At 36.9% G+C, this 14,561-nt stretch overlaps 1 protein-coding gene across 1 annotated transcript in view; it reads right to left on the bottom strand.

The window, feature by feature from the left end:
- The window catches only part of arap2 (ArfGAP with RhoGAP domain, ankyrin repeat and PH domain 2), a 168,159-nt gene that overhangs the window by 110,084 nt on the left and 43,514 nt on the right, over positions 1-14,561 (bottom strand). Inside the window, exon 9 of the mRNA XM_022678436.2 lies at positions 1,921-2,099. Coding sequence (XP_022534157.2) covers positions 1,921-2,099 — 179 coding nt within the window. The remainder of the gene's footprint in view (positions 1-1,920; positions 2,100-14,561) is intronic.

The raw sequence follows: 14,561 nt of genomic DNA, 5'->3' as shown, positions 1-14,561 counted from the left end.
ATACAATCAATTTCCATTTCTTCCACTTAATACCGCTCGCCCTCCCGTTTTCTCTATCTCAATCAGCTGACGAAGAGAAATTTCCTCGAGAAATTAAGACAAAAGACCTCGTTTTGCGCTAATGCAGGAAACAGTGAAAGGCAAAGATGATATACAGCGAGGGGGTGCGCCCGCGCATGCATGAACGCGGGAGTGAGAGCGAGAAAACCGTGTTAAGCAAAATCAAATTCACTTTCTCTGTCTAAATTCCTTTAGTAAAAAAAGCCAAAGTGACACTTCCTTTCGAAAATGGACTTGTGATGCATTTTAAATGCCTTATTAAATACCTTACATGTCATGTGTAATAACTTACACTTACTGTTCATAAGCAGGTATAAAGCAAAAAAAAATGCATTTTATTTTATATACAAGGAACATTGTAAAACTAACTATAAGCAACTATACAGACCCGTGCCAGATATAAATTGTTTTTTAAATAGATAAAAATAATTGGAAATAACTGGATTAATCACAACTTTTTTTCTTTTTTTTTCCTTTATTATCTTTCTGGCTCTTTACTGCCCTGCACTGGATCTATGCACTGATCCAATCCAGTCACACTCAATAGCTTAATTAAACTCTCTGTACTATATCATTAAAGCTGAACGTGTGTCCATCACCTATTCACACTCATAACGTATAACCTGTTCCTACATTAGTTATAGTGCCTCATCATCTTTTTGTACAGTTGTTTTTATTCTGTTATTTGTTTGTGGTTTCCAGTTTGACCACAGGAGGATGGGTTCCTCTGAGTTTTAGTTACTCTCAAGGTTTCTTCCTCTGAGTAAAAGTATAGTATACTTTCCTTGCCACTGTTGGCACAATCACTGTGGTGCTTACTCATAAGAGGCTTGGACCTGTATCTCTGTAAAGCTGCTTTGTGACAACATTTGTGTGTAAAAAGCACTATATATACACACTTTTTCTTTTATAAATATTTTGTGATTATCACGATAAATTGCACTTTTTCTTCACAAGACTTTATAGACCTTATAGACTATAGTTTAATAGTGAACATTTAAACGTAAATAATCAATTTAGAGAGAGACCGGTTGTGCAAATGAGACAGGTGCTCATTTAACTGCACTCGATTATCTTGTTACGATGTTTCTACATATACATATATATATATATATATATATATATATATATATATATATATATATATATATATATATATATATATGTGCAAGAAATATGCTGCAATTTATTTTTGTGTAAGCTATTTAATAGTTGTTTCATTATTTTGGTTATATTTAAACTTAATAAAATCTAATTACATTATATAATATTGTTATCACAAAAATACCCAGAAATATCGTGATATTATTTTAGGGCCATATCTTCCACCCCTATTTTCCACACATTTGACCCCATACATTTGCTTTTTTGTTGTTAAATTAAAAATAAGATGCTAACCTGTGTGGCAGGCACAATATTACAGCATGGTCACATTTTATATCTTGTGTTAAACTGTTTGGAACATATCAATATTCAAGATATGCTGCCAAGTCCTAATAACATGAATGATTAATGAATTCATAATGCATTTCGAATAAAGTTGTGAAAGTTTTACCGAAGCTAGGCCACATATACTCTGTGCGTCTGTGTGTGTGTGTCTGTGTGTATCTGCCTATACAAGTTTTCACCTGTTTGTCATTTTACCCAAAGCGCAGCTCAGACTGGCTTGCGTTATTCGCAGTGGGGACCCACGTATGAAGCTACTTCCCTTCTATGCCTTCCCTTCATATACACATCACAGCGTTCACCCCTATTCCCTTACATTTGCACAAATAAGACAGCAAAAAGCTCCCTATAAAAAAGGAGCTTCTGTCATGAATAGGGGAATATGATAAATACATGGCTGAACTAAAAAGCTACCTGGTCTGTTTTGCAGAGTCTGACTTTAGTTCCCGTGAGGCTGAGGTACACTTTGCCTTTGTGGCCGCGCAGCTCCACGTAGCCGCTCTTGCTGCTGCTGTGTTTGCTGGGCTTGTGGGAAATGGAGGAGCGGGACTTCAGAGCAGACTGCAGAACCTCCAGCCAATCCTGACGCTCTCCTGAGTGGGTGACACATGGGAGGACAAGCAGTTAGGAATGTGTGTGTGTGTGTACTGTGAATGTGTGTGTGTGTGAGACAGAGAAAGAGAGAGACAGAGAGATAGAGCATGCATCAGAGGAAAAGAGAGAAAAAAGGAGATGGAGACCGAGCAAGTTAGATTATATTGGGTCTCCTGCTCCCCAGCGAACAGGATGAGCGCGCATACACATGTGTAAATATAGTATATGGCTTTTTTTATGCAGATTTCTGCCTGTATGAGTGGCGAGAGACCCTGTGTCATGGGAATTTAATGGAGGGGAAGAGGCCTAATAATGCAGGCACACTTTCGTTAACTTTCAAATTTGCAAGCAAAGCCTGCATGCAAAAAAGCTTGCGTCTCGATGGCTAGAGTGCGCGTGTGTGTGTCTGTGTGTTGACTGGAAGCACAAAGGGCCCCTTGAGGCATGCTTAAATGGTACCATAGGGGCTTCTGCATATGTGAGCCAAGAAATATTAACAGCTGGACGCCCCCCATTCTCTGCAGGTCTACACAACACCTGGTATCTGGCGTGTTCATGGATGGAAAACAAAATGAGAGAGAGAGAGAGAGAGAGAGAGAGAGAGAGAGAGAGAGAGATTTTAGAGAGAGATTATACAGACATAATTTAATCATGAATGGACCAATAGAAGTGCTCCATAATTACTTATTAAACCTAGCGTGGAATAAAATCTTTGGTAACACTTTCTATAAATGTATTACCTATTAGACTCTATATACAGCTCTGAAAAAAAATAAGAGATCACTTAAAATGATGAGTTTCTTTGATTTTACCAAATTAAAAACCTCTGAAATATATTAAAGAGGAAGATGGATTCTCACAAGCCATCAAATCAACCAGGAGTGGCATAAAGTTATCCAAAAGCAGTGTGTAAGACTGGTGGAGGAGAACATGCCAAGATGCATGAAAACTGTGATTAAAAACCAGGGTTATTCCACCAAATATTGATTTCTGAACTTCTAAAACTTTATGAATATGAACTTGTTTTCTTTGCATTATTTGAGGTCTGAAAGCTCTGCATCGTTTTTGTTATTTCAGCCATTTCTCATTTTCTGCAAATAAATGCTCTAAATTTAAATATTTCTATTTAAAAGTTTTGCTATATTTTTATCTATTTTTTCGCCAAAGTTTTTCTTCTGTGCATCCATATGTCACTGGTTACTACAACATGTTTTTAGTAATGAGAATAATTGAGCCTTTAGCTTTCTATTAACAAAATTTATTTAGTGGAACCACCAGAACTTAATCCCTTTTACATACAAACTCATATAACAAAAACACACATTTAACCCCAACAAACAATATGAAATCCTGTAAAAACCTCAAACAAAGGTGATTCCTGATCATAGAGCAAGCAAAAAACAGAATAGAAATAACACTAACACTTAGTGTTAAACAATTCACAGAGTTGAACAAAGAGTCCCAAAGAGTCAAAATATGTTTACACTTTTGAATTCATAGGGTGTTACAGATACTGAAATACCTTATAAATACCTTATAAATAGTGGCAGAAAATTTACTCTCTTACTGGTCAATGACAACATTAAACTAAATTAAGTTGATACGATCAACAGTGTGGATGAATACATTTGTGAGATTTGTACGCTCATTTGTTTCTAAAAGGTCAAATTCGAAATAACAGTGTGAACAATATGTTAAATGTGCAGTTTTCCACTGAACGGAAATTCTACTGTAGTAGGGGATGTTTCTCTGGTTGTATTTGAATTTGTTTTAGCTAATTACCTACGCAATAATATACAGCACACGTAACCTTTAATGAATAGGAATTAAGAGATAAAACAATAGATATAGACAAGCTATAATGAGCGAGGGAACAGGCAAGCAAAAAAACAACACAGTGCAAGAGAGCAAGACTGTAAGAGAGAGGTTATATTAATTTTATGCAAACAAGGTGTGTAGTGTGGGGCTCTCAGAGTGCAGTAGTTTTTTTTTTTATTAGAATAGATTCACTTTTCGTCCACAGTCAGCAAAAAAAACACCACTGCAAGTTTTACAGCATATAGAGTTTCCTAATGTTGGCTGGATTTGGATTCTGCGCACATCTGTACACTCAAACCCCACTCAAAAAATGCTATATTCTGGGAAATACGGAGCAAACGCTATAAATATGCTAATGAATATGATATTAACAATGAATTAGAACTGTTTTGATTGGCCATTGTTTAGATAAGCTCGTGCAGAAAACAAACAGTAATTAAACAGATTATCAGAAGAAAGAGGAAACAAGCAAATGCATGCAATCAGATTCAGATTATTCAGGCAGATGTTTTTCATTTGTTATGAAGAGGATAAACAAGCTAAAACACAGCAACACCCCTTGTGGAGTTCTGCAGCCACAAAGACCCTGTTTACACCTGAACACTTAATCTGGATTATATCTGGATAAGATTAAAACATATTAAAATGCAAGTGTAAATGTAAACAAACCCAAGGCACATTTAAAACAGATCCGACCAATTTGATCACGAAAACCACATCCGCCTCTCCAAGATGCACCTCACAACCAAGCCCCTTCTAGTACAACCAAAATTCCTGTTCCAAATAACAGTAAGTGGATTAAATTAAAGGATTAAATGTGTAAAGGAACCCAAGGTGCATTTTAAACAGATACAGATTTGATCAGTCAAACCACTTCAGTACACTTGTGAACACAGACATCTCTTCAAGACATATTTAACAAAAAAAAAAAATCTTAATACAAACAAAACACTAGTTATTAGATTTCTCATTGTCTGTCCAATTAATGCTGACCATACACTAAATGATTTTCAAGTGATTTCACTGTCGCAGACAAACTTCCAGTGTTGGGATAACATCCTAAGAATTTTGCTAGAGTGCAGTTGTGGTCTCGTCATCCCAATCGTTCAGTGTAAGCTGGTTAGGACTGAAGGTTTAAGTCAGTCTTTTTCTCGTTCTGTTGTTCAGATAAAATCAACTGTGTTTAATATTATCATAAGTCTTGAGACGTGAACAATGTCAACAACCAATAGGAGAGCTACAGGAAGCCGCAAGGCAAGAGCAGGAACGTTTCCGCTCACTCAACCAGGGTTGTGTCCACATTCTGCTGTGTCTTGTCTTTTTATTTTTGCCTGTTTTTTTTCTGAACAAATCACTGTACACAGAAAGGTAGCTGTGGCCAAAAGGTGCTACTCCACTGTTAAACAGCTTCTCTTCCTATTAAACTTCACCAGAAGTAATAATCAGAAGGAAATCATCTTAGAAAGAATCTAGTTGTAGTCTTGCAATTAGTGACCATGCAATATTCTCAGTCTTAGTCTCTCAAAATCTTAGTCTGTCAGGAAAAAGTCTGTGACTTGTTATTAGATGTGAGAGGGTGTCAGACTTTAGTCTATTAAAAGTCTTTTCAGAGTCTTTTCAAAGTCGTCTAGTGTATGCTTAGCATAAGCAGACACACAGCTGACTACCAAGTGTAAATTCATGTGGTTAAAATCTTATCATGAAACAATCCAGTTGCTAATGACAAAGTGGCAAAATGTAAACGAGGTAACATGGGCACAAAAGAGCTTTAGTCTGACTCTGATTGGTCTAACTTGTAACATCAATGTTCTTTGGAAAAGTTGGAAGACAGCACAAAGAGCTATGCTTTCCAATGTGGACCATATGCATGCAGAACTGCAGAGTATATCACTGTGTTTGGCAGAATCTGGTCTAGACTTGTTTTCTCCTGTTATAGATGGTAGTATGAAATACAGCTCATACTGTGAATCATTCAGCTCCATACATCACTGCACTCGCACTGTACTGGATGACCCCACCAGCCCCCAAACACACTGCACTAATCCATTATTAAACCTGCTGTGGAATGCTAGGCCCCAAACACACACAAACACAGACACATACACACAAAGAAACACACACAATCTTTGGTTGACATTAGGTATACACTATATATAGATATAATAAACCGTCTATAGTATCAATTATCTGTGTTATAGAATTGGTTTTAATGAGAATGTTATGGGTTATTCTCACAAAAATTCAAATGATATTTTCTCAGTCAGCTTTATGAGACAGAGACACCAGGAATGGCTTTCAGTTAACAGCTGTGCTGAACTCGTCAAGGGTTAATTACCTGATTTTTTTTTTTTTTTTTTTTTTTAGAGCATCAGTTGTAAAGTTGATTTACAGTGAATATCCCTATTTGAGTTATGTTCCAATCTAGATTATGCAAAAACTACTCAACTAAGTAAATATAAAAATACTTTAAGAAATGAAGGTCAGTCAATCTGAAAAATTTCAAGAACTGAAAGTATCGTCAACAGCAGTTACAATAACCATAAAAAACTTTGATGAAACTGGCTCTAATTAGGACCACCTCAGGAAAGGAAGACCAACAGTTACCTCTGTTGAGTTTAAGTTTAAGAGTTACCAGCCTCAGAAAATGCTAAATTTTTAAGTTTACTACATGACTCCTTATATGGTCCTTTCATAGAGGATGACTTAATTTATTAATATACAAATTAGAAAAAAAGAAAAAAAAAAGAAGAGCAATTGTGAATTATCAAAATAGTAAAAAAAAAAAAAAAAAAAAAAAAAACACGCTTATTTAATGTGAGTGTAATGTATTGTGAAACAATGTGCTTTTTCTTTTAATCGGGCACATCTGGGTGAAACAGAAAAACAAACATATAGAGAAAAATGTACATTTGTGGGCGACACACAGGTGTTTACACATGTGTGTGATTCATTTTCTGGAAACTGGCCAGTGCAATATGACTCACCGGTAATTTCATGCTCTGTATTTTTAAAAAGTGCTTATTTCTTTTTCCCTGCACACAAATGTTTTGCAGTCGCAATACCCTAACAACACTATAAAGTTTGCTTTCTCCCAGCCGGCACTCACCTGGGGAGACCTCCGCACCTGCAGCCTGGCGAAAAACGAAAAACACTGCACAGCTGTCTGTGCTCCCAAACCCAAGCTCACACACACACACACACACACACACACACACACACACACACACACACACACACACACACAAACCTAAATTATTCACCATGTGCTCTCTCTGCCTCTCTTACTACTCAGTCACAGCCCTTTCCTTTCTCTCTGGCCACCTCCAGCCTTTACAGCTGCTTGTTGCTCGCTCTCTCTCTCTCGCTCTCTTTCTCCCTCTTCCTCGTGTTTGTCTTAAGATTGATGACTCTCTCAGTCTGGTATAAAGCTGTTTAAAGATGCATGAGCTGACCAGGCCGCCTCTCTACCTCCACAACACACACTGATGCTAAAGAAAAAAGGAAGTCCGGCCAAATCCACAGCTAGACTTATGGAGGGGCTTACAGAGAGATTCATGGGTCATAATATCAGAGAGAGGAATGTGTTTTTAAAAATACATTTATACCACATGCTTAACGCTACAGTGCAGCGAAATGCAGCTTCACTTTTCATCAAAAACAACAGCCTGAAGTACAGCCTAAGACTACCACAATCTATTTTATGAGAAAGAAACTGCTAACAACTGTATTCATTACAATATAATCTTAAAACATTTAATAAAAATAAAAAAAATCAGCTATACAATTTATAAAAAAGTAAATGTTAACATTGGCATAAAATGAAGCTTAAACTGAAGTTAAATTTAAAAGGCTTAATTTATTTTGATCATGCAGTTACATTAAAAGTTGCTCAATAAAAAAGGCCTACTAGCAATACTATCAATTAATGCCAACCATAGCAACAGCCTATAGCTTAACATTGGATAAAAAGCTTTAGCTATATTATTACTGCTTCAGCAAAAAGCCGTGTTCGTGCTGCTACAAGGCTACACCTATAAAATACCACTTTTGAGTTAGTGAAATGAGTTAGCGGATCAAGTGCACAGAAATCTGTCGAAACATATTAAGGTTTGGATCAGACTGGTTGGATCAGAAGTTTGGAGGAACCTGTGGGACAAGTGTTAAGAGTAGGGCAACACTTGGATCGGATACTGGGTAATATTTGGACCCTCCATTATAGAGGCTGCATAGATGTTCTCCCATCATTCAACTGCATCTCTATTAAAAGCAACTTAACCCTAAATTAATTGTAAATTATACTCTATAGCAGGGGTATTTAATTAGAATTCAGTATGGTCCAGTTAGAGAAAATTTCGACAGGCCAAGGTAAGGACCGATGGTTAACTTGTGTAATGATTCAGTTAAAAGTCAGTTGAGCATCTATGAGGCATCTATCCAAGCAAAATATTACCAAGAGCAGTTTTGTGGTTAGAAGCAGACTATAGGTCAGGCTTAGAAACAGGCCAAACAGTTCAGATCAGACGCCAAATCAGATGGAAAGGCTTAGGGTTAGAATCAGCCTATAGGTTTAAGATAAAGATCAGCCTGTGGTTTTGGTGCTGGAAGCAGTTTTAGGACCCAAAGTAGTCTATAGGAGCAGCCCACGTGATTAGGAACAGGACCCCCAATCTGAGGGAATGGATTAGCTTGAGGATCAGCTTGTAGTTTTGGGGTCAACATAAGGTTCCCTCTTAGCAATCCTCTGTGAAAAAGCATGCCCAAAAAATGACAAATTTGGGAGCTGCACCTGCTTACACAGGAGCTGGTGCTCCCTTACTACTGCTGTGACTAAGATAAAGCTAAGTATATATTCCTTTCTGAAGCCTAGCTTACTAGTTCTTGCAAAAGCTATATTCATAGTCATTTGTATCTGGTGTTGCTATGGTCATCTACTGTAAAATAGCTTTAGTCCACCTCAGGATGGGGCATAACTTTCTTTATCATCTCAAATTCAAGCAAATAATAATTATGATTGCTGTAAAAGTATTCTTATTGCTCCAAAACAAGCATTTTTAGAGGGTCGAAAAGCAAACATATACAAGCTTGGGGAGGATAAGCTGTGTTTATGAAGAAAAAAGATCAATCATCACAAATTAAGGTAAGATATTAGCTTGCCATGGACAGAATGGGTTCAGTCACTTATTTATATATATATATAGTCGAAATGTTAAGTTAATTTGCCGGTTCAAAACGGAACTATATACAATATATCCAACCCTGGCTGGACTCATTTAATCGAATCATACATATTGCTTTTCAACCAACGTGGAACAAGCACCGTTCTGGTTTGCAAACCTAATTTTGAACCGTTTTTTGCGTTTTCACCAACAAATGTAGGTTCCGGAACCTGGAACGTTTGTTTGCAGGGGGAACCAAAGAATACTAGGATCATCATTGCGCTGATCATTCAGGAACTGCCTACACACTCTGGCCACATAAGTCTGGAAATTGTCCTGCACCAGGAGGAACCCGGGTCCTACTTGTGTAACCTAACTTAACATTGTCCTAGAATCTCCTACATGTTCTTGAGACTGTCTAAACATTTTTATGACAACACAAAATGGATGTGTTATCCTTGAAGAGCTGGACTACTTGTACAACCTGAAAGTGAAAGGGCTGCAGGTAGTGCTCATGCTTCCAGCAGTGACAAGGACACTAGCAAAACATAAAACTAAAAAAGAACCAGTTAGAAAGGACAAAAGAGAGTATTTGTGGGGGGGTTGTCCTGATGTTGCCCTTCTGAAGTACCTGTTGTCACTTTTATTGGCACCAAGCAGGTAGACTTGATTCACAATAACTTACACTTCCTCACTAGTCAGATTGATATTGCTAAAGTACAACTGATATTATGTTTTACTGTGATGATTAAGTGTCTTCTTAACTTTTTGAGCAGTGTACACGCATGACTCATCTGTAAGAGACCCGATTAATTGGTTCAAATCTGAAAACACTCCTAAGAGATACAGGCAAGAGAATTTAAAAAGCATCTTTATCGTGCAAAGAATTATGAGCCATCAAATAGGTAATTCTTAAGACATTGTTTTCAACAAAGCATTCAAGTCTAATCAAGTAATCATGTCTCCTCAATTCCTGCCTAGAGCAAAAACACACTGCTTACAGACAACAGCCAACATGGAGACAAGGCTTTTGTTTGCATTAAAATTAGTCACAGCCACTACTGATTTCTCCCTGCACGACATTAGAGGAAATATATAAATAATCACTCAGACCTACGTAACTCTAACTGACAATAATGCATTCAGGCAAGACCTTTCGTGCACATGTTTAAAGCTACGCTGTGTTTTCCACTGTGTTTTCCATCAGTGTGAAGTGTGGCTGCCCTCTTTTTTGGCTGACTCTAAACAGTAACAATGAGGGGAGCAAAGCTTTCATTAAAACAGACAAGACCCAGGCTAATTGAAGGAGATGCGCTACGAGCAGAGCACACATCGTTCGCCTGAGAACGCTTCACGCAGCGAGAGAAAGAGAGTAAGAGAGAGTGAGAGAGAGAGAGAGACAGAGAGAGAGACAGAGACAGAGAGAGCGTGAGAAAGAGCGTGAGAGCGCTATTGAAAGAGAAAGTGAGCGAAATAACCTGTTTAAATCTAAAATCCAGAAGCTCAGCCCTAAACCCAGTCTCCTCTTCACCTGGTTCTGGGACTATCTAACCTATTGACCCCTAACATACAGCAGCCTCAGTCCAACACTGCTGACCAGACTTGCAAAAACAGTCAGCGACAACAATCCCAGATTCAGTCTAAAGTTGTTTTCATGCATGTTTTTTGTTTAACTGTTTAATTTGGATCTAACCAAAAAAGCAGTTTTAAAAGGTGACACAAACCAAAATTTGTTCCAAGCAATTGGCTTTCAGCCTGAAATAGGGGTGTGCCATATAATATTTCTTTGTATTCGATATAATTGTCAAAAATTCTGACATAAAAAAACTCCATATTGCAATAATCTTTTGCAGTTTACATGCACTAAATATGCAACATTTTAGTTTTGTAGTAGATTTTTCTTGTTTTGCATTACTTTATTTTGTTATATTTATTGGTTTGTTACACTATTATTGTTTTATACAAAATCAGCTGTAAGTTATGTTTTTAGATTTTTCTTTTGTATCTACTGAATGTAGCTCATAATTGAAATAAATAAACTTTATTATTCATTTTGCTGCAGTAGTATATTCCTATGTTTTGCCATATCATTGACAATATCATCATCAAAAAATATATATTTTTCTATTGTGATATTATTTAAGGAACATACCGCCCACCCATAGTGTGAAAGCACCTTTCTAGATGGTTCGGACTTTCCAACTAATTACAGAAAGTTAAGGTAAGATATCACCATCCGTTAAACAATAGAAGAAGAAAAAGGACAGGTGGTATACTGTAATTGTAGATTAACCCTTATTTCAAGGAATCTGTTATACTCCTTCTGGGGCACAAAACACAAGCCTTTGCAATAGAGTTGAAATCTTGCATGCACACAGAATTCGACTCAACTTCAATTTCATGTGAAGAAAGGTGCTAAAATACAGTGTTACTGGGATCCAAACAGCTGTTTATGGCACCATTTTCAACCTGACAAATTACGAATTTTAATTTTTCAAGAATATATATTAAAGAAAGTTTTTTTAACTGTTTTTACAGTATTACTGTGAGGATTTTATTGTGGTCGGCAAAAGAAAAGTGTTAATGAAGTCACTTTACTTCATCCAAAACTCCACATCTCAATGCTGGTGGGCTTATTTCCACTCTAGCTCATGTACAGCATTAGCCAAGATGCCAATGGTTGTGGTGTGTTAATGTGTGCGTTGTTCTGGTACAAGTGGATCAGACACAGCACTGCTGCTGGAGTTTTTAAACACCTCAGTGTCCCTGCTGAACTGAAAATATTCCACCAAGCAGATATATCCAGACAACAGCATCCTGTGGGCATTGTCCTGTGACCACTGATGAAGGACTAGAGGATGACCAACAGAAACTGTTCGGCGAAAGATTCACAGCCTCAGACGCATACGCAGGTAAAGGAAGTATTTTAATTAAATAAATAATAAACGAATAAACTAAGAAACAAGCAAGGGAAAAAACTAAAACAAACGAGAGACTATAAACTAAAACAAGACGAAACAAACTAAAAAGCACAAAAAATAAACAAGGAAAATAAACTAGGAAAACAAGAAATAACCAGGGATAAACAAGGGCAATAAACTATGTGAAACAAGAGGTATACACGGGAAAGACAAAACAACAGAGGACAAACACAGACTAAAACACTAAGGCTATATATACACAGGAAACACACACAAAACTACAAACACCTGGGGAAACAGGTAACAAAGGGGAGGAGCTACGAATTAGACACAAAATTACTGGGTTAAACCCGGGGAGACAAGAAACATGGGGAAAACAGACAGAGAAACATGAGAACAGACAGGAAACAGGGCAAAGACGTGACAGTCATCAGTCATCTATGAAACATTCTTTAAATTTCATTCCAGCTCCTCCGAGAGTCACATTAATTACTGCATATCTGCACAGTTTGAGCTTTATTACTCAAAAATGTGTGAAATCAAAATATATTCTATGTGGAAGCATTTTCATTACTGCACAGTGGGACTTCAAATGAGGCCTGCTAACGTCCTTCAGAAGACCTCAGCTTTCTAAGAGGAAGTGCAGAGAACGTGGCCCGTCTACTAGGAAAAAGTGGTGGAGGAAAAGGAGAAGAGACAAAAATAGCGTAAGTAGTAGGAGTTATTTAAATAGTGTGGTTAAATCTAAAGTTAGAGATTCGATAGCACTAATTCTGGGATGTAAAAATCACTTGTAATTTGCACTTCTAAGAAATCCATCAACTCAGAGCAAACAAGGAGTTAAATAGAGCATGGTGTCAGTGAAAGCCTCACATTAGTCATAATAATTAGGCTATAGTGATTTCACGAGAACCGATACTGAGATGTACAGTCATTACCAACATTCTAAATACATGACACCAGTTCTAAAGGTACATCAGCAGTAGAGGTGTGGCATATCTATATACGATAATATCGTCAAAATTGTTAAATATCGTGAACGTATCACCCATCCCATTTCCTATTAAATATCTACTAGAGACAGATTATATCTGTCCAGTATCATTTATTTGACTTTAATCCTGGATATATGTAGATATTTGGAGTGCATTATTATTAGTATCATGACATCATTCTGGATCATTGACCTCTCGTACAAATATGATAAAATTCTTGTATTTGTTAATACCTCTCTTAGGGGTGTGCAACATTATATTGTATGTAATAATACATTTATTTTTTATTTTCTTGCAGTGTATAGTGTATTTTTGAAATCGTTTTTTAAAAAGAGTTTTGTCATATCGCCAAGAGTATCGTTATATTATTTTAGGGCCATTTCGACCCACCTCTAGTCAGCAGTCATTGATACAGAGTGTGCTTTCTCTATAAGTGGTGAAAGCTGTAGTTAAAACCCCATTAAAGTCAGTGTTGAATGTTATATGCAGCCTCTGACTTAAAGGAGAACTCTGTTGTGAAATGGAATTTCGGTGTAGCAGAAGGTAACGCTATGGGATGTAAACAGTGTTTTTTTTGTGCACTTTTAAATATTATACCAATGAAGTGTGGACCTACTTTGATTCTGGATAACGGTGGAAAAAGCGATTTATCAAGGCAAAATATGCCCCAAAGCGGCCGTTGTACAGAGTGCTGGGCAAAAAGCACAAAATTACTGGATCTTGGAAAGCTGTAGGAGAGCAGAAGTGTGCTATACAACAAAGGTTAGTAACTCTTTATCATGTTTTACTACACCAAAAGTCAAATTTTACACCGGAGTTCTCCTTTTAACAAAGCTCAAGTGTTAATGTAACATGCCTCCTAGGGAAAGACTTTTAACACCACTAATGTGATACCATCCACAAGATTACATCACTAGTCCAGTACACTTTTTTGTTTTTTTCTTGTTTATATACATCCACTCTTGCATTTAAGGCCTAAAGCACAATCCCAAAAAGTTGCGACAGTAAAGAATATACTATTTTATTTTGTTGTCATCCCTTCTTATAACACTTGAAAGGCATTTTGGCACCCACGATTCCAAGTAGTGAGGTTTTACTACTGTGTGATGATCGATCCCAGATGCCTCAGCGCCTAGAAAAGTCGATGCTGTGAATGTAACTCCATATTGTATTTCTTGAAAAAAGATTATCAAATAATTCATTTGCCCATGTGATTTTATGAGCTACTGTTAAATGATGGTTCTTGATGCAAGAGATGCACCCTTGCCTTTTATATACTCAAAGTCTTCTCAATTGTTTAAATCATTTAATATTATGTACTGTAGACAGAAAACAGTACTTCCTAAATTTGTTTTAAAAATTTTTTTATTATTATTATTTATTATTCCCATTTTCTCCCCAATTTACACGGCCAATTACCCAACCCACTCAGTAGGACTCCACCCATCAATAATGATGCCCAAACAACAAGAGAGAGAAGACTGGCACATGCCTCCACCAACACACGTGAAGTCAGCCACTGCCTCTTTTTAAACTGCTGCAGATGCAGCATTGCTGAGTATAATCACAGC

The sequence above is a fragment of the Astyanax mexicanus genome, chromosome 8 (genome assembly GCF_023375975.1).
Source record: "Astyanax mexicanus isolate ESR-SI-001 chromosome 8, AstMex3_surface, whole genome shotgun sequence".
Lineage (NCBI taxonomy): Eukaryota > Metazoa > Chordata > Actinopteri > Characiformes > Acestrorhamphidae > Astyanax > Astyanax mexicanus.
The sequence above is the reverse complement of the archived record's forward strand: the minus strand, read 5'-3'. Positions and strand labels throughout refer to the sequence as shown.